The 19,904-nt window shown below is 44.5% G+C and overlaps 1 protein-coding gene across 6 annotated transcripts in view; it reads left to right on the top strand.

Annotated features, from left to right (window-relative positions):
• The window catches only part of exoc3l1 (exocyst complex component 3-like 1), a 108,175-nt gene that overhangs the window by 1,004 nt on the left and 87,267 nt on the right, over positions 1 to 19,904 (top strand). For 2 of the 6 annotated variants that reach the window (XM_061283841.1, XM_061283837.1), the window contains exons 2-3: positions 18,196 to 18,374; positions 18,486 to 18,720. In XM_061283841.1, the coding sequence (XP_061139825.1) occupies positions 18,196 to 18,374; positions 18,486 to 18,720 (414 nt within the window). Of the gene's footprint in view, positions 1 to 18,195; positions 18,375 to 18,485; positions 18,721 to 19,904 lie in introns of those variants that run through there. The other 4 variants (XM_061283840.1, XM_061283839.1, XM_061283838.1 and 1 more) reach the window with 4 other exon arrangements.

Below are 19,904 nucleotides of genomic sequence, written 5' to 3'. Positions count from 1 at the left end.
TTGATACGTGCGATATTGATAGTATATTTGCCTGATATGGCCAAATCATAAGGTCTATGCAGGGGCAGGGAAGATGCTTGTTGTTTGCGAAAAAACTATGCTAGATCATGGTATGCTACGGGGATGCAATACAGATCCGGTTGTTTTTCTGCACTTTTGCTACTGGTAGGCAATGCAGCTGTTACAAACAATTCTGGTGGCAAAGATTGCTCCAACAATCAATAGTGGGTACTGATTGTTGGAGCAATATGTTCAATCAATATGAGGGTTGTGACTGGCACTGTCTTATGTTTGATGTGAGAAATAAGAATCAGAATCAATCTTTATTTGCTGTCAGCCATAGACGTCTATTAGACGTTTGGTCTCATATAGACCTAATTTAGACGTCTAAATTAAAAACATTAAATATGATCATATTTCAAAATTTTAAAGTCTGAACTAGCTGTAAGTTGTATACATAATGTGCAGAAGTTGTTTGGATTTGTGTTTATACAACATCCACATGAATTTACCGTCAGAGCCACTTACTTCGGCGTTTCAGACTTTAACTGATACGTTTGGTTTTACGCAAGCCGTACAGGGAGCAACGCATAAGAATGGAAATACCTTAGATCTGGTATTATCCCGAGGACTTTCAACCTCAAATATAGCAGTACTGCCATACACTACTGTTCTGTCTGATCATTACTTAATAAAATTTTAAATTTTAGTTCCTTGTCAAAGACAAGAGAGCAATCAGAATTATAGGAGCCATAATTTTAACTCCATGACTGCAACTGCGCTATCTGAGTTACTGTCACCGGCAACTTCCATATTTCCCGCATATATCGGCTCTATTGATAATCTTACAAATGAATTCAATGCGACATTGTTAAATGCCATCGACTCTGTGGCGCCGCTACGTCTGAAAACTCGCTGCAGATTGCCTACTCCGTAGTTCACAGGTGGAACACGTACGCTTAAGCAATCATGTAGAAAGCATGAGCGCTGATGGCGTGTAACCAAACTTGAGGTTTTCCATCAGGCATGGCAGGACAGCCTCTTGAAATATAAAGATGCGCTTATCTTAGCAAAAACTCATAATTTTTCGCAAAGTATTAATCTCAATAAAAACAATCCTAAACACCTATTTGATACAGTGGCAAAGTTGACATTACGCCAGCCCCGATAGTTCCTTCCACTCAGCTGACAAGTTCATGAAATTTTTTGCTCAAAAGATTGAATCCATTAGGGACGAGATCAAGAATACCATTCCAATCGCTCAGTCGAGACCGCCATCTACCAGTGCTGATGATCATGTAATAACCCTCTCAAATTTTAAAAGCGTGTCCCTTGAAAGGCTTACACAATTGGTTAGTGCGGCTAAACAAACAACATGTTTACTCAACCCTCTTCCAGCCAAACTACTTAAAGAATTATTTCAAATTTTAGGACCGTCCGTCTTAAATATAATCAATCTGTCTGTCTCCTCTGGGATAGTGCCAACAGCCTTTAAAAGCGCTATCATTTAATCATTACTTAACCGACCAAATCTTGACCCGGACTGTCTCAGTAATTATAGGCCAGTTTCAAACCTCCCATTCATAGCAAAAATTCTTGAAAAAGTAGTAGCGCAGCAGCTTATTGATTACATGGTCGCCAATAATCGATATGACTCCTTTCAGTCTGGTTTTAGAGCTTATCATTCCACTGAGACAGCACTTGCTAAAGTGACTAACGATCTCCTCATAGCTATGGATTCATAGCATCTGTATTGTTACTACTCGATCTTAGTGCTGCGTCTTAAAAGTTATGTTGGTATTTCAGGGTCAGCACTAGGATGTTTCCATTCCTATCTATCAGACAGGACGCACCGAGTTGTCCATGGCAATACGTCCTCTGAGCTCTATAATGTTACGTGTGGTGTCCCACAGGGATCGGTACTCGGACCAATCCTATTTAATATTTATATGATTCCGCTTGGGGACATAATACGTAAATATAATATTAATTTTCAATGCTACGCGGATGACACCCAATTATATATGCCGTTATTGATTACAGATCCGCGGGATTGTTGTAATCTTGAGGCGTGCCTTGCGGAGATCAAGCAACGGATGTCTCTCAACTTCCTTCGTCTTAACCCAGATAAAACTGAGATATTGATAATTGGTCCAACTCGTTATCAAGACTTATTTAAGGAAACCACTATAACTATAGATAACCGTACTATCACTCAGAGCGATACTATAACTAATCTCGGGGTAATATTTGACCAAACGCTCTCCTTTCAAAAGCACATTAAGAATATAACCACAATTGAGATTTTTCACCTTCGTAATATTGCTAAGATTCGTCCGATCCTCTCAACCAGTGATGCGGAAACTATTATACATGTCAAAGTCAAAGTCAAAGTCAGCTTTATTGTCAATCCCTTCATATGTCAAGACACATAAAGAAACCGAAATTCCGTTTCCTCCATCCCACGGTGACGAGACACAGTACACGATAAACATACAATTACACGACACAAAATAAAAACAAGAAGGCACAAACAATAAATAATAAATAAATAAAATGAGTGACGAATAAATAATAAACAAATAACCCAATAAATAAGAGAAGCAAAACTAAGCCAGTGTGCGTACAGCAGACAGTAAGCATAGCGCTAAGTACAGGACGCTACGCAGAAAGGGGGGACGAGTTCAGCTGTTGGAGAGTCTGGTGGTGCGGGAGCGCAGGCTCCTGTACCTCTTCCCAGAGGGCAGAAGCTCAAACAAAGAGTGAGCGGGGTGACTCACATCACTCACAATCGTGGTTGCCTTGCGGGTGAGATGGGACGTGTAAATGTCCTTCAAGGAAGGGAGCGAAGCACCAATTATCTTACCAGCCATGTTCACTATGCGCTGCAGGGCCTTCAAGTTGTAGTCAGTGCAGCCGCCACCCCAAACAGCAATACAGCTGGAGAGGACGCTCTCAATGGTGCCGCGGTAAAATGTAGTCATGACGGCCGGAGGAGCGCTCGCTCGCTCGCCTGAGTTTCCGCAGGAAGTACAGGCGACGCTGGGCTTTCTTCGCCAGTGATGCGGTGTTGGTGGACCAGGAGAGATCTTCACTGATGTGCACCCCCAGGAACTTGGCGCTGCTCACTCTCTCCACCACAGCACCATCGATGGTCAGCGGCAGGTGTTGGGTGTGACCCTTCCGGAAGTCCACAACAATCTCCTTGGTCTTGTCGATGTTCAGCAGGAGGTTGTTGTCCCTGCACCACGTGGTCAGAAGGTCAACCTCCAGCCTGTATTAAGTCTCGACTCCCTTGGTGATGAGACCCACCAGAGTCGTGTCGTCAGCAAACTTTACTATGCGGTTGTCGCTGTAGGTTGCAGTGCAGTCATGCGTCAGGAGGGTGAAGAGCAGCGGACTGAGCACGCAGCCTTGGGGGGCCCGCGTGCTCAGCGTGATGCTGGCGGAGATTTTGTCGCCAACACGTACCACCTGTGGCCTCTGACAGAGGAAGTCCAGTAGCCAGTTGCAGAGGTAGGTACTGAGGCCCAGCGTGTCAAGTTTGCTGATGAGGCGTTGTGGCACAATGGTGTTGAAGGCAGAACTGAAGTCCACAAACAGCAATCTCACATACGAGTCCCTTCTCTCCAGGTAGGTGAGGGCCGAGTCGAGGGCAGAGCAGATGGCATCCTCAGAGGACCGTTTGGCTCGGTACGCAAACTGGAAGGGGTCAATGGTGGGGGGGAGAACAGATCGGACATGTGTTCGTCACGTTGCGCCTGGACTGCTGTAATGCATTATTCTCTGGTCTTCCTAAGTCCAGCATCAAAAATCTACAGTTAGTACAAAATGCTGCTCCGAGGCTGCTCTCACGGCCAAGAAAATTTGATCGCATTACCCCAATATTAGCCAACTTACATTGTGTCCCGGCCCATTTAAGATGTAACTTCAAGGTTCTTCTATTAACCTATAAATCACTGTATGGCTTAGCGCCTTCATATCTCGTCGACCTAGTTGTTCCTTATGTTCCGTCTCGTAACCTTTGTTCGTAAAACGCTAGTCTTTTAGCGACACAGAGGGCCAAGAAAATGTCTGCAGGGTCTAGAGCATTTTCTATTCGGGCTCCAGAGCTTTGCCCTACCAATGGATATTAGAACTGCTACCTCAGTAGAAACATTTAAGACACGTTTAAAGACACATTTCTATGATATGGCCTTTGATTAACGTGTAGTGGCTGATTCGGCCAGAGTTTGTTTTCGCTACCTCTCCCCAACCCCCGTACCCCCACCCCTCTCCGGCTGGAGAGGTGGTTAGGTGGCACCCAAGCTGACAGCGGCTATCTGGATTTTCGTGGACCATTTCAGAATGGGGGAACTGCAGCTCAACCTCCTCGAAGACACTGCCAGGACAATTGAGAGCTCCTCCGGCAGCTCTTTGCTTTGACTTGGACGTCCACGTTTTGAGTGATTTTCATATTATGTATTATTTGTGCCCTCTCTGCATCCATTGCAGTCTGGTGATCCTGAACGGGGGATCCTTCCATCTGTGGTCCCTTCTCACATCACATCCTAGTGCTGACCCTGAAATACAAACATAACTTTTAAGACGCGGCACTAAGATCGAGTAGTAACAATACAGATGCTATGAATCCATAGCTATGAGGCGATCGTTAGTCACTTTAGCAAGTGCTGTCTCAGTGGAATGATTAGCTCTAAAACCAGACTGAAAAGATTCATATCGATTATTGGCAACCATGTAATCAATTAGCTGCTGCGCTACTACTTTTTCAAGAAGTTTTGCTATTCTTAGGTTTGAAACTGGCCTACAATTACTGAGACAGTCCGGGTCAAGATTTGGTCACTTAAGTAACGGTTTAATGATAGCGGTTTTAAACGCTGTTGGCACTATCCCAGAGGAGACAGACAGATTGATTATATTTAAGACAGACGGTCCTAAAATTTGAAATAATTCTTGAAGTAGTTCTGCTGGAAGCGGGTCGAGTAAACATGTTGTTTGTTTAGCCGTACTAACCAATTGTGTAAGCCTTTCAAGGGACACGCTTTTAAAATTTGAGAGGGTTATTGCATGATCATCAGCGTCGGTAATCGGCGGTCTCGACTGAGCGATTGGAATGGTATTCTTGATCTCATCCCTAATGGATTCAATCTTTCGAGCAAAAAAAATCATGAACTTGTCAGCTGAGTGGAAGGAGCTATCGGGGGTCGGCTGGCGTAGTGTTAGCTTTGCCACTGTATCAAATAGGTGTTTAGGATTGCTTCTATTGAGATTAATAACTTGCGAAAAATAATGAGTTTTTGCTAAAATAAGCGCATCTTTATATATCAGGAGGCTGTCCTGCCATGCCTGATGGAAAACCTCAAGTTTGGTTAAACGCCATCTGCGCTCATGCTTTCTACATAATTGCTTAAGCGTATGTGTTTCATTTTTGAACCATGGAGTAGGCAATCTACGGTGAGTTTTCAGAAGTAGCGGCGCCACAGAGTCGATGGCATTTAAGAATGTCGCATTGAATTCATTTGTAAGATTATCAATCGAGCCGATATATGCGGGAAATATGGAAGTTGCCGGTGACAGTAACTCAGATAGCGCAGTTGCAGTCATGGAGTTAATATTACGGCTGCTATAATTCTGATTGCTCTCTTGTCTTTGACAAAGAACTAAAATTTCAAATTAAATTAAGTAATGATCAGACAAAACAGTAGTGTATGGCAGTAATGTTATATTTGAGGTTGATAGTCCTCGGGATAATACCAGATCTAAGGTATTTCCATTCTTATGCGTTCCCTTTACGGCTTGCGTAAAACCAAACGTATCAGTTAAAGTCTGAAACGCCAAAGTAAGTGGCTCTGACAATAAATTCATGTGGATATTGAAATCGCCCATGATTATTATATTATCCGCATTTGTCACTAGATCAGCCACGAATTCTGAAAATTCATCCAGGAAGCCAGAGTAAGCCCCGGGTGGACGGTAAACAGCAAGATAAAATGACGGTAAAGCGGTGGATCGGACAGTGAGAACTTCAAATGTTTTAAGTACGTTAATCGAACGACGCCTAAATCTAAGCTCGGAATTTGAGATGAGGGCGACACCCCACCCTTTTTTTGAGGACGCGCCTCATGCGAGCTCACAAAATTTGGAGGCGAGGCCTCGTTAAGCGGCAGCAGTTCATTAGGTTTTAACCAGGTCTTGCAAAGACCACAAACGTTTAGATTAAGGGTGTCCAAACTACGGCCCGCGGGCCGCAGTTGGCCCGCGGTCCAGTTTTTATTGGCCCGCATCAAATTCTGAAAACATAATTGAATGTGGCCCGCACAACAGCTTGAGCACTTCTCAGTTTCCACACTAGATGGAGCCCGCCACACAAAGCGCTTGACGTCCGATTAGGATACCCCTCCCCCGCCCCCAGAAGGGAAGCGAACGCGCAGCGTTTGATTTGACGTCACACTAGCACGGGAGAGAAGCGAACGCGCTGCGCTTGACGTCCCATTAGCCCCCTCCCCCCCCCCCCCCCGGAAGAGAAGCGTACGCACAGCGTTTGATTTGACGTCACACTAGCACCCCTCCCCTCCCCGGGAGAGAAGCGAACGCGCTGCGCTTGACGTCCTATTAGCCCCCACCCCCCCGGAAAAGAAGCGTACGCGCAGCGTTTGATTTGATGTCACAGCTCTAAAGTGACCTGTCATGAGTGGCAGTAATCTATATTCCTAGAAAGAGTGAAGGCGCCTTCACGGTTAGGGTGAAGGCCGTCCTTCCTCAGCAGATCGGGGCGGCCCCAGAAGGAGGACCAGTTATCTATAAAATACAGTCCCTGCTTTTTACAGAACCCAGCCATCCATCGATTAAGGGAGACTAATCTACTAAACCTCTCATCAGTGCCTCTCCCAGGCAGAGGGTCAGAGACAAATACTCGATGCCGACTCATCTTTCTGGTCCTCGCTATGTTTTTCCTTGTTATCTCTGATTGTCTCATCGTAACATCATTGGCACCGACGTGTATCACTATGTCCGAGTAGCTAGTGTTGTTGGAACTACGCTGTTGACTAGGCCTATTGCGAGTCAGCTCCCTAAGATTAGCTTCTATGTCGGGTGCTCTGCCCCCAGAAATACATATTACCGTGGCTGGATTCTTAAGTGTAATATTTCGTGTAATAGTCACCTATGACCAAAGTGCGAGGGCCAGTAGACCGAGATGACAAAGAGTGAGCGCATCACTCACAATCGTGGTCGCCTTGCGGGTGAGATGGGAGGTGTAAATGTCCTTCAAGGAGGGGAGCGAAGCACCAATAATCTTACCAGCCGTGTTCACTATGCGCTGCAGGGCCTTCAAGTTGTAGTCAGTGCAGCCGCCACCCCAAACAGCAATACAGCTGGAGAGGACGCTCTCAATGGTGCCGCGGCAAAACGTAGTCATGACGGCCGGAGGAGCGCTCGCTCGCCTGAGTTTCCGCAGGAAGTACAGGCGGCGCTGGGCTTTCTTTGCCAGTGATGCGGTGTTGGTGGACCAGGAGAGATCCTCACTGATGTGCACCCCCAGGAACTTGGCGCTGCTCACTCTCTCCACCACAGCACCGTCGATGGTCAGCGGCAGGTGTTGGGTGTGACCCTTCCGGAAGTCCACAACAATCTCCTTGGTCTTGTCGACGTTCAGCAGGAGGTTGTTGTCCCTGCACCACGTGGTCAGAAGGTCAACCTCCTTCTGTACATTATCTATGCATGTCACGCACCGGTGTCGTCCAGCCACGCCCCCTTGTCACCGCGATTGCTGTCACTTGTCGCGGGCTGATTGGGAGCGCTATATTAGCGCGGCCAGCGCAACACCTCTTGTCAGCTTGTCTCGTGATGTCTGCGTGCACACCGGTCCCTTCCACAGCTGCTCTACTTAGAGAATTCAGGGCTGTGGACTCGGAGTCCGAGTCCGAGTCCGGCCTCTTGACCACGAGTCCGAGTCCGAGTCCGGCTGTCCATTTTTTCTGTTAATTCATGTGACTGATTAGTCTTTATTCAAGGCTAATCTAGATTGTCAAATGGCATGGTGGTACGAGATGGTGTAAAATTAGGTATTGAATTTGGCCCAGGGACATTAGCTATCCCAAAACATGTAGTAGTTCAAACTTTCACCAGGAGATGGTGTTAAAGCTTGACATAGAAGTGACCTGATGGAAATTAACAAATCTAATAAATTAAATTGTTAGCAATTGGGAGGACACGACGTAGCAACGCACAAGTTTGGAATATGAGTAATCTTAAAATGCAACAGCTTGAGCAATATCAATATATGTGTTTAAGTTGGAGGAACCCATTATTGTGTTAAGTACTATTATGTGTTGAGATTGATCTTTGTTAGACAAGATATATGTGATTCATGTTGCAATGTTTTGTCCAACCTGTATTTAACATTGGTGTTCCATCCATACCTGAATGTATTAAGTTGAGAGGAGACATTAAGGGCTAATACTAAAAGAAAGAACGAGCAAAACAGAAAACATCTGCATCCGGTGATTGCAGGTGTTTCCTGCTTGAAGCAAGGTTGCCGAGACAACCAGTGTTGCACCACATATTACGATGAGGTAATGCCAGAAGCCTATAAATATGTTGCCCGGACACAGAGCGGGCGCGCTTCTTCCTGGTCAGGGCGATGGCCGTGACGCTGCCCGGAGTAAACGAACGAAGATGGATTTTTTCATTCTTTTTGAGATTGAACCAAAATCTACTAAAATGAATTTCCAGAGTCTTCGAATTGGACTTGTTAAATTTCTAAGCTTCGAGGAAGGCAGAGGAGACAGCCGCCCCGGGCAGATAGGGGAAGTCGCCAATTTTACTTTTTTGGCTACGCTCCTCACGGCCAGACCGTTCCTCTTTTTTAAACAGAATTTGGATTTTGGAACAAAGGAGAGCCGATCACTCAAGTTGTTCAACCAAATAGGATTTTAGACCTTTAGTCTCCTCTTTTGTTCTGTGTGGGTGAGTCTTGGTTTTTGTTTTTTCGACTTGTAATTCTTTTTCTTGCTTATTCATTAAATCTCTTAAGCCTTAATTCGGTATCAATTATTTTGTATTAACTATGTTGAGCATGGTTTTATATGCGGTAATTAGGGTTGCAAAATTCCGGGAATTTTCAAACTTGGAAACTTTCCATGGGAATTAACGGGAATTAACGGGAATAAACGGGAATAAACGGGAATAAACGGGAATAAACCGGGAATTTACTAAACTGAAGGTATGTTCTTATTAGGGAACTTAAATATAGTTGTGTAAAATAATATTTTAGCATAATCCTGACTAAAACAACCAGATATCATGCAGCACAGTTGAATATCTTTGCTATCACATGCTCACATAGCTGCAGGGCCACTGAGACCACGCCCCCTACATGTGCTGTTCATTCCTCCATCACATGCACAGATGATTTATACAATTCTGGACCACACTTTTGAGTCCAGAGCACACAAATTGAAGCCAGACTTTTGAGCCTGTGGACTGCATGAAGTGAAGTAAGTTTTGATGACATTATATGGTAATATATTTAGAGATATTTTTATATGTAAGTGCTATATTTAGCCTTATGGTGGAAAAAATAAAACTGGTCAAAACCAAATAAACCACAATTTATACAGTAAATATCACTTTAACAGACAGGAGTGGAACTTTGATGTTGCTAGATATCATTTGCACCTAAGTAAATAACAATAACTAATAGTTTTAAAAACATCTTGTATATTTTGGATTTTATGAGTTGTATCTCCACCAGGATACATTGGACACATCCCATAAATCTGCATCAGCCGCATCAGAGTCAGATACCCTCTCATCAGCTCCTGGTCCCTCTGGCATCAGAGGATTCTTTGATCATATGGATGAACAAAGCAAGAGACGTGCAGATGAGTGTATCGCTCGTGCAGTCTATGCAACTGGCTCACCCCTGATGCTAACGGCCAATGTGTACTGGAAGAGATTTTTGAATGTTCTCCGGCCAGCATACACCCCCCCAACCAGACATGCGCTATCCACTCATTTGCTGGATGAAGAGTTTGGCAGGGTGCAGACAAAAGTCAAGGAAACTATTGACAAAGCAGACTGTATTTCAGTCATCTCAGATGGATGGTCAAATATCCGTGGACAGGGTATCATCAACTACATTGTCACCACTCCTAAACCTGTATTCTTCAAGAGTGTAGACACAAAGGACAACAGACACACAGGCATCTACATTGCTGATCAGCTGAAAGTGGTCATCAATGATCTTGGACCAGAGAAGGTTTTTGCACTTGTGACTGATAATGCGGCAAATATGAAGGTTGCCTGGGAACACGTGGAGGAGACCTTCCCTCATATAACAACCATTGGCTGTGCTGCCCATGCTCTCAATCTTCTCCTTAAAGACATAATGGCACTAAAGACAATGGACACTCTATACAAGCGAGTGAAGCAAGTTGTCAAGTATGTGAAGGGCAAACAAGTAGCTTCAGCAACTTATCTGTCAAAGCAAAAGGAAAAAAACAAAAATACCACGCTGAAGCTCCCCAGCATCACACGATGGGGTGGCGTTGTCATCATGTATGACAGTCTTTTGGATGGAAAGGAGTCCCTGCAAGAGATGGCCATATCCCAGACTGCAGGCATCGAAAGTGACATAAAGAAAGTCATGTTAGATGATGTGTTTTGGGAAAGATTGTCCAGCAGTCTGGGAATCCTCAAACCAATTGCAGCAGCAATAGCCAAGATAGAGGGTGATGGTGCCATCTTATCAGATGTCCAGTGTCTTTTTGCAGACCTCAAAGAAGACATCCAGACAGTCCTGCCCACTTCCCTACTGCTTAAAGCAGAGGAAACTGCTGTTGTGAAGTTGCTAGAAAAGCGCAGGGAGTTCTGCATGAAGCCGTTGCATGCAGCAGCATACATGCTGGACCCAAAATATGACAGGGATTTACTCTCTGGGGAAGAGATGAGCAGTGCTTACACCGTTATTACAGCCTTGTCAGACCACCTGGGCCTTGATAAAGGCAAAGTACTTGGCAGTTTGGCAAAGTACAGAACAAAGCAAGGCCTTTGGGAAGGGGATGCAATCTGGCAGTCATGCCAGCATATATCTGCAGCCACCTGGTGGAAGGGACTTTGTGGATCGGAGGCTCTTGCACCTATAGCCTCCATCATACTCCAGATCCCACCATCATCAGCTGCCTCAGAGCGAAACTGGTCCATGTTTGGGAACACACACACAAAGGTGCGCAACAGGCTCACAAATCTGAGAGTGGAAAAATTGGTTGCTATTCGGGCTAACCTGAGGCTCTTTGAGCCTGACAAAGAGCCATCCTCCACAAGGCTGGACAGTGACTCTGAAGAGGAAGAGTTAGAGTCCGATGTTGAGGAAGTGGACATGCAGGATGTTGAGACCCACGAATGCCTACTGCCTGAAAGGGTTTAGCAAGAAAATGAGAAGCTTGAGAAGCTCTAGGGAAGCTGACTTTTTTTTATGTGCATGTGGATTGGGACTTTTTTGGAGAGATTTATTTAACATTTTGAATGGGACTTTGTTTGGATTTTTGGATTAGGGGGATGCATTTGTGTTCATTTTTGAGTAAAATTTAACTCCACGTTCATGTGTTTGTTCTGTTTGATTGTTCAACTTATAAATAAATCTGTTTTAATTGTATCTGCTTTAATTGTATTATTTTACAATTATTTATACAATTATTATATCTAAACAATTATTTTTGCTTAGATATGATACCTTTCCACTAAATTACCCTCAATTCCCATAAATTCCCATTAAATTCCCATGAATTCCCATAAATTCCCATAAATTCCCATAATTCCCATGGAAAGTTTCCAATTTGGAATATTTCCAAAATTCCCGAGCTTAACTTCCCATGGAAATTTACCGGAAACTTTCCGGAAATTTACCGGAAAATTTTCCACCCCTTTGCAACCCTAGCGGTAATTACAACTTTAAAATGTCTTTCTTTCCCTATCATAGTCATTCTTTAAATCCGTTCAATTCTTTTTAAACTGAAGACAGCTTTAATCCTGAACATCAGGAATTGTTGGATCTGGTTCGAAGTAGTTATCTTGAGCTCAGCTAGGGCGAGGGCGCTCTAGTAAATTAACGAATCCTTGAGGTCTTAACACAGACATCTAAAAATATCCATAACGTAATACCAGCATCAAACAACCGAAGGGAGCCATCATTACGGCGCGGTCATTTCGACGACTCGCCTCGAATTGAGTTACTCGGCTCGCGCGTCGGATGACTTTAGCGGGATTGGCGTCGTATAGAAATTAGACTGATTCTAGTGGAATTAATTTAACTCGGGTGGTCAGCTACGGACGAGTCCCTTCGCCCCGGCTTATTGAACCCGTTACCGGGGAGCCGGTCCCACTTTAATAAAAAGTGCACGTTTGACAAGATCAAAATCTAAATAATTACAACAGTTTTGTGATGGCTTTGTCTTTATTAAACATATAAATGAATACAATAAACACATACTTTCAAGTTTTAATCATTAATTACACCATTATAGCTCAGACATTTATCTAAACACAAATAATTAGTGACGACCCCACAACTATCGAAACACATCAATGATATAAGCTAGGTGACATAATTGTCCTTGAGATTGGTACATAATGTAAACATTAGCCTAAGTGCAACTCAACGTGGCCGCATTGATCGTAACTTACGCTCCGTTTTCCCCCCAAATCTAGAGGCAAAACATTGTTCTCTCGCTGCTTCCGGGTTCTTCCATCTTGGCTGCGCATGGGACATTGTGGGTCTTGTACGTGCACGCACGCAGGCGCGGGCGCGCACGCAACAACTAAATTTGTCTTCATAACGAGCAAGCAGGGCTGTGGACAGTATTCCTACGCGCAATCTCAGCAGCATGATGAAAATAAAATTGAACGTATTTTTTTTATTCTCGGACTTGGTGGACTCGGTCAAAATCAGCACAGAGTCCGAGTCCGGCAAAAATGACAGAGTCCGAGTCCCCCGAGTCCTCGAAGCCGTCCGGAAGTCATTCTCCATGGCCTCGCCAAACTCCTCGCACGCCCGGGTTTTTGCCTCACCAACCGCCGAAGCTGCGTTCCGCTTGGCCATCCGGTACCTGTCAGCTGCCTCCGGACTCCCGCAGGCCAAAACGGCGCGATAGGACTCCTTCTTCAGCTTGACGGCATCCCTTACCGCCGGTGTCCACCAGCAGGTTCGGGGATTGCCGCCACGACAGGCACCAATGACCTTACGGCCACAGCTCCGGTCGGCCGCCTCAACAATGGAGGCACGGAACAAGGACTCAATGTCCCCTGCCTCCCCCGGGCCGTGGGAAAAGCTCTGCCAGAGGTGGGAGTTGAAGCTCTTCCTGACAGGGGATTCTGCCAGACGTTCCCAGCAGACCCTCACAGAGCGTTTGGGTCTGCCAGGTCGGATGGGCATCTTCCCCCACCATCGGAGCCAACCCACCACCAGGTGGTGATCAGTTGACAGCTCCGCCCCTCTCTTCGCCCGAGTGTCAAAAACATGCGGCCGCAAATCCGATGACACGACTTCAAAGTCGATCATCGAACTGCGGCCTAGGGTGTCCTGGTGCCAAATGCACACATTGACACCCTTATGTTTGAACATGGTGTTCATTATAGAAAATCCGTGTCGAGCACAGAAGTCCAATAATAGAACACCACTCGGGTTCAGATCGGAGGGGCCGTTCCTCCCAATCACGCCCTTCCAGGTCTCACTGTCATTGCCCACGTGAGCATTGAAGTTACTCAGTAGAACGACGGAGTCCCCAGAAGGAGTGCTCTCCAGCACTTCCTCCAGGGACTCCAAGAATGGTGGGTACTCTGAGCTGCCGTTTGGTGCATAAACACAAACACCAGTCAGGACCCGTCCCCCCACCCAAAGGCGGAGGGAGGCTATCCTCTCGTTCACTGGGGTGAACCCCAATGTGCAGGCGCCCAGCCGGGGGGCAATAGGTATACCCACACCTGCTCGACGCCTCTCACCGTGAGCCACTCCAGAGTGGAAGAGAGTCCAGCCCCTCTCGAGAGGGCTTGTACCGGAACCCAAACTGTGCGTGGAGGCAAGTCAGACTATGTCTAGTCGGAACTTTTCTGCCTCGCACACCAGCTCGGCCTCCTTTCCAGCCAGAGAGGTGACATTCCATGTCGCAAGAGCCAGCTTCTGCAGCCGAGGATCGAGGTTCCTGCCATTGGCCGCCGCCCAGCTAACACTGCACCCGACCCCTTTGGCCCCTCCCACGTTTCCTTTTCGGGCTGGGCCCGGCCGGGCTCCATGGGCGAAGGCCCGGCCACCAGACGCTCGCCTTCGAGCCCCGCCTCCAGGCCTGGCTCCAGAGGGGGGCTCCGGTGACCTGCGTCCGGGCGAGGGAAAACAAAATCCATTCATTTTATTCATCATAAGGGGCTAGTGTGAGCCGTGGTTTGTCTGGCCCCTCACCTAGGACCTGTTTGCCATGGGTGACCCTACCAGTGCCATGAAGACCCAGACAACATGGCTCCTAGGATCATAGGGGCACGCAAACCCCTCTACCACGATAAGGTGACGACTCACGGAGGGGCTTATGTGTCTTATTGCTCTTTATTCCACAAGCCACAAATTAGTAACAGCTACTGTAGAAAAATATTATACAATGTAATCAATGGTAAACTTCTTTGATTTACACTTTGTTGCAGGTTTGGTCATCACGTATGCAACCATCTGATCAGTACGATAATACTCTAAGAGTATTTTTCTGTTCACTGTGGCTCGGATGAAGTGATACTTAAACGTCCACATCCTTACACCTCTGTCGATTGACAACATTTTTGGCCAAAGCAACCGGACCTTGGTTGTCCTCAAATACCTAATGCATACTGGTATTTATCAGACTGCAAGATACAGACACTGCTGGATAGTTGTTGCCTGTGCAATGTACTCAAACTCACAAGTGGACAGTGCTATTGTTGGCTGCTTTTTAGTTTACCATGATACAAGAGCACTGCCTACAGACAGGCCGACACCATAACCAGATGTACTGTGTCTGCAGCCCAGTCTGCATCACTGTATGCATGTATACCGAGGCCCTTGTCATTTTTCCTGTAACATAATTTCTTGTCATTTGTGCCTTTCAGTACATGCTTAACTGTACCATTGTGGTTCAGTTGGTTCTGTAAAGTATGATGACAATTTGCCAACTATAAAACTCAAATCAAATAGAGGAGCCATTCCACTGCCTGTCTGTATTTTTTTAACATCACTGTACAGTGGCGAGTTATCCTGTATAGTTCAGTTTTGATTCAAATGGTGTGGATCTAGGTTTATGTACAATTGTGCATATCAAATCGTTCCAGATTTTTTTTAACATACTGGGCTTGTGACATTATTACACAGTTGTTATTCTGGTTAAAATTAATGGCTAGAAAATGTCCAAGTTTACCCAAATCTTGCATTCTAAACCTTGTTGTTTAACTCAACAGTTACCGTTTTTTTCCGTGTATAGTGCGCAAAATTTAACTAATTTATTGGCCTAAAATCTGGGGTGCGCATTATACATAAGTACAAAAAAAAAATTAATTTATTTTTTTTATTTATTTATATTTTTTTTTAAGTCCCAATGATCGTCACACACGCAGGGAGGCAATGGGTCCCATTTTTATAGTCTTTGGTATGGTCTTAACTAGGCTGGATGTAATTTTTTTTGTTGGCGTTGATGTCTCCGACTGCGCGTAAACGCACCACCGCGCTCCGTGCGCGCACGGGAAAGAGGCGGCTCTGTATGGTAGAGACGTTGAAGAGGAATAAAAACACCCTTGGAAACCAAAACTTGCCCCTCGTCGTGACTCGGAGCCGCAACAAATGTTTCGGATTTGTGTAGGGTACATTGTGACAGACAGCAAACGAGCAGGTGATCGACAAGCCTTGTCTGATACGAGAGCATTGCGGTCGCATGGAGCGTGTTTGAAGTGAACAGCAGAGAAGAAAGGAACACGGCAAAGTGTTGTGAAATAAAATCTTACCTGTAATACGGATCTAGGTAGAGAACTGAACTCTCGCTCTTTATATAGCTGACGTGTCTTGCGCATCCGTTCTGCGCATCTGTAATGGCGGCCTCCGTATGATATCCGGTTTGCGTGTGTGCGAGAGCGAGCGAGAGAGAGAGCGAGAGAGAGAGCGCGAGAGAGAACGCTCAACCGTAGCGCGCTGCCGACCGCCCAACTGCACCGCGCTGGTCGCATTATTGTGACAGAGCCGTCGCTGAAATTTAGAAGATATTTTTAAAGTCCTGATGTACTTTCTAAAATTTAAGTGGACCTCAGTGCGCACTGCGCAGGGAGCTTAATTTGGTGCGGTCGCGCAACCGCAGCGCGCCGGGCGCTCACTGTCGCATTGCTTAAAGAGCGCCTTTGTGTTTTAAGATGAACAGCAGAGACCAAAGGAACAAGGCAAAGTGTTGTGAAATAAAATATTACTTGTAATACGCATTTTGTTATTTGCTGATTGAAACTGCTAATTAAACTGTGAATTGAAACTAATAGGAAGAAAACAACTCTTGCTCTTTATATAGCTGACGTGTCTTGCGCATCCGTACTGTGCATTCTATTTCACAACACTTTGCCTTGTTCCTTTCTTCTCTGCTGTTCACTTCAAACACGCTCCATGCGACCGCAATGCTCTCGTATCAGACAAGGCTTGCTCGATCACCTGCTCGTTTGCTGTCTGTCACAATGTACCCTACACAAATCCGAAACATTTGTTGCGGCTCCGAGTCACGACGAGGGGCAAGTTCTGGTTTCCAAGGGTGTTTTTATTCCTCTTCAACGTCTCTCCCATACAGAGCCGCCTCTTTCCCGTGCGCGCACGGAGCGCGGTGGTGCGTTTACGCGCAGTCGGAGACATCAACGCCAACAAAAAAAATTACATCCAGCCTAGTTAAGACCATACCAAAGACTATAAAAATGGGACCCATTGCCTCCCTGCGTGTGTGACGATCATTGGGACTTAAAAAGAAAAATATTTTTAAAAAAATCATAAAAATTGGGTGCGTATTATACATGGGTACAAGCTTTTTTCCAGCATCAGCATGCCATTTTTAGGGTGCGTATTATACATGGGGGCGCACTATACACGGAAAAAAACGGTAGGCTTATGTCCCCAAATATGTATTCTAATTCTACACTTAATTACCATCAAAATTATGTATAATACAAGGAACTACCCCAACAAATGATAAAGTTAAGCAGTTTGAAATCCCTAGTTTTGAGAAAAAAATGTTTACAGGTTTTTAGCGCATACCTCTTTCAAAGATTCTTAGCTACTATTACCTCGGGAAAACATATTGACCTCAAACTTTCAGGAAGTGTTGAAAGACGACTGGGAAGTAAGTTCCAATACCAAGTGAGGACATCATCTGAAATTTTAACCGCTCAGAGTCTGAGGACGTTTGACATCTCAACAGGTGAAATAGGATAAAAATGGTCATTTAACCTCAATCTCAAAACAACTTTGAAGATCCCATTAAGTTTACAAATCCTTTGTTGATCTATCAAAGTTTGCTTGTTTTATTATTGCTCCTTGTGTATGTTTTTTTTAATGACGTAAAATACCGTTTTTTTTTCCATGTATAATGCGCAAAATTTAACTAATTTATTTTCCTCAAATCTGGGGTGCGCATTATACATGGGTACAATTTTATTATTTTTTTTATCCGGATATCATACGGAGGCCACCATTACAGATGCGCTTTCTTCTCTGCTGTTCACTTCAAACACGCTCCATACGAACACAATGCTCTCGTATCAGACGCTTGCTCGATCACCTGCTCGTTTGCTGTCACAATGTACCCTACACAAATCCGAAACATTTCTTCGCTATTGAGTTTGCTAGCGCATGCGCAGTGATACTGACCGGCAGAATAACACCCGGTTGTTCCCAAAGATGATCTTTTTTCTGAAATAATTTTACGTTTACGGACTTAAGTAGGAGTCAAAATTTGGGTGCGTATTATACATGGGTACAGGCTTTTTTCCAGCAACAACATGCCATTTTTAGGGTTCGTATTATACATGGGGGCGCATTATACATGGAAAAAAACGGTACTTCAATGGGAAATTTGATTGAAGATTTTGTGTCACAAGATTATTGCCAAAGTTCACTGGTCATGTCTGTCTACTGTTTGAGCTCTTTTCCACTATTTGATACAGATTTAACAATGATAGTACCTGATGTGTGGCCAGAAGTGGAGAGAGCGGAGCATTTGGCCCGGGGAGCTGCATTGAAGTGGGCTTCGGGGGTTTTCTGTCGACCTGAACATCTGAGACGACTGAGCCAGTACAGGAAGAGAGAGAGTCAGCGAACTGCCTCTATACATACAAGACTCAAGGTGACAGCAATGGAACACACCCAGATGGTGACAAAGATAGAATGCACATACAGTGCAGTTTTTCAGTGTCTTCTTTTTTAATGCTTCATTCACAAATCATTTTTCCTTCAGTTAATGGTTCAATCATACTTGGAAGAAGTGGGTTGGGGCATGGAACAGCTCAGAGAGGCCCAGGCTGAACTGTGGGAACCATGTCAGGCTTTAAAGAAAGCTGGAGTGGAGTATAACAGTAACCGAGATGAAATTAAATCTCTGGAGAGGCTGAGAGAAGTATCAGTTAACCACCATCAGCTCCTCACTGCAATCAACAACCTGCCAAGACTTTACTCTGGTGAGATGCGCCCTTGTAAGTGATAGGCTGAACACAATGAGAAACATTTTACATGAATATTAAATAATAATTAGAATTTCTGACCTTCAATTTACAGGCATAAATTAAGATGTGAAACATATTACTCTAAAAAGTAAGGAACTGTTAACACCACTTGATTTATTACATAAATTCAAGTTGAAAAATGTAAATGTAAATAATTAATTTAGTTTAGATAAAATTTCCAAGTCATTTTGACTCATTTTATGAGTTGGGATCAAAAAATGATGTTGGTAATTACATCAACTTAATTTAGCATGTCAGATTTCATTGTCAGTAGGCTTAAAACAAAATCCAAGTTGTCATACATTATAAACTTACCTTGATCACTTAATTCTTCTCGACAATAAATTTTCCATTTTAAGTTTCCTCTCTGACCCAAACAGGTGAGTGAGTCTGAAACAAAGTTCCATGGTGAGTAAAACGTAGTTCTAATTGGTCAATTTAATTAATGGGTTTAAAATTGTTTCAAGCTCCTTTAAGTGAGACAACATTTAAAATTTCACTTGTCTAACTGACTCTAGCTAGCCTATAGCACTGTTATCACGTTAGCTGTGTTCTTCCCCTGAGCTTGTTTAACCATGACTGGTATCTGTAGCACAGTCATCCAAGTGGCACAGCGACATTTTTTTTTTTTTTACAAAATATATTTTAGTCATTCACGTGTAGCTGTATTCCTCCCCCCAAATTGTGGTCTGATGTTGCTGAGAGAGGAATTGAAGCAGTACATAACTGCTTTATTTTTATTTTCTCCGTCTCTTTAAAATATGGAGAAGAAAAGGTAGTCATATATAAAGGGCAGTACACAATGTGAGCCATCATTCAGTGTTGTTTTTTTAACTGGAAGGTTAAATTAAAACTTAGACTAGATCGCTTCCAGTGAGAGTTGGTCTCCGCCAAGGCTGACCTTTGTCATTGATTCTGTTCTTCACTTTGATGGACAGAATTTCTTGGTGCGATCAAGGGGTTGAGGGAGCTTTGGCAACCTCAGCGTCTGCTTTTTGCAGATGTGGTGCTGTTAAATTCTTCAAGCCGTCATCTCCAACTCTTACTGAAGCGGTTCACAGCTGAGTGTGAACTGGTTAGGATGAGAATCAGCACCTCAAATTCTGAGACCATGGTCCTCAGTCGGATAAGATTGGATTGCCCTCTTTGGGTCC

The sequence above is a fragment of the Syngnathus typhle genome, linkage group LG7 (assembly GCF_033458585.1).
Source record: "Syngnathus typhle isolate RoL2023-S1 ecotype Sweden linkage group LG7, RoL_Styp_1.0, whole genome shotgun sequence".
NCBI classification, from domain to species: domain Eukaryota; kingdom Metazoa; phylum Chordata; class Actinopteri; order Syngnathiformes; family Syngnathidae; genus Syngnathus; species Syngnathus typhle.
This window is presented reverse-complemented; position numbering and strand designations above follow the sequence as displayed.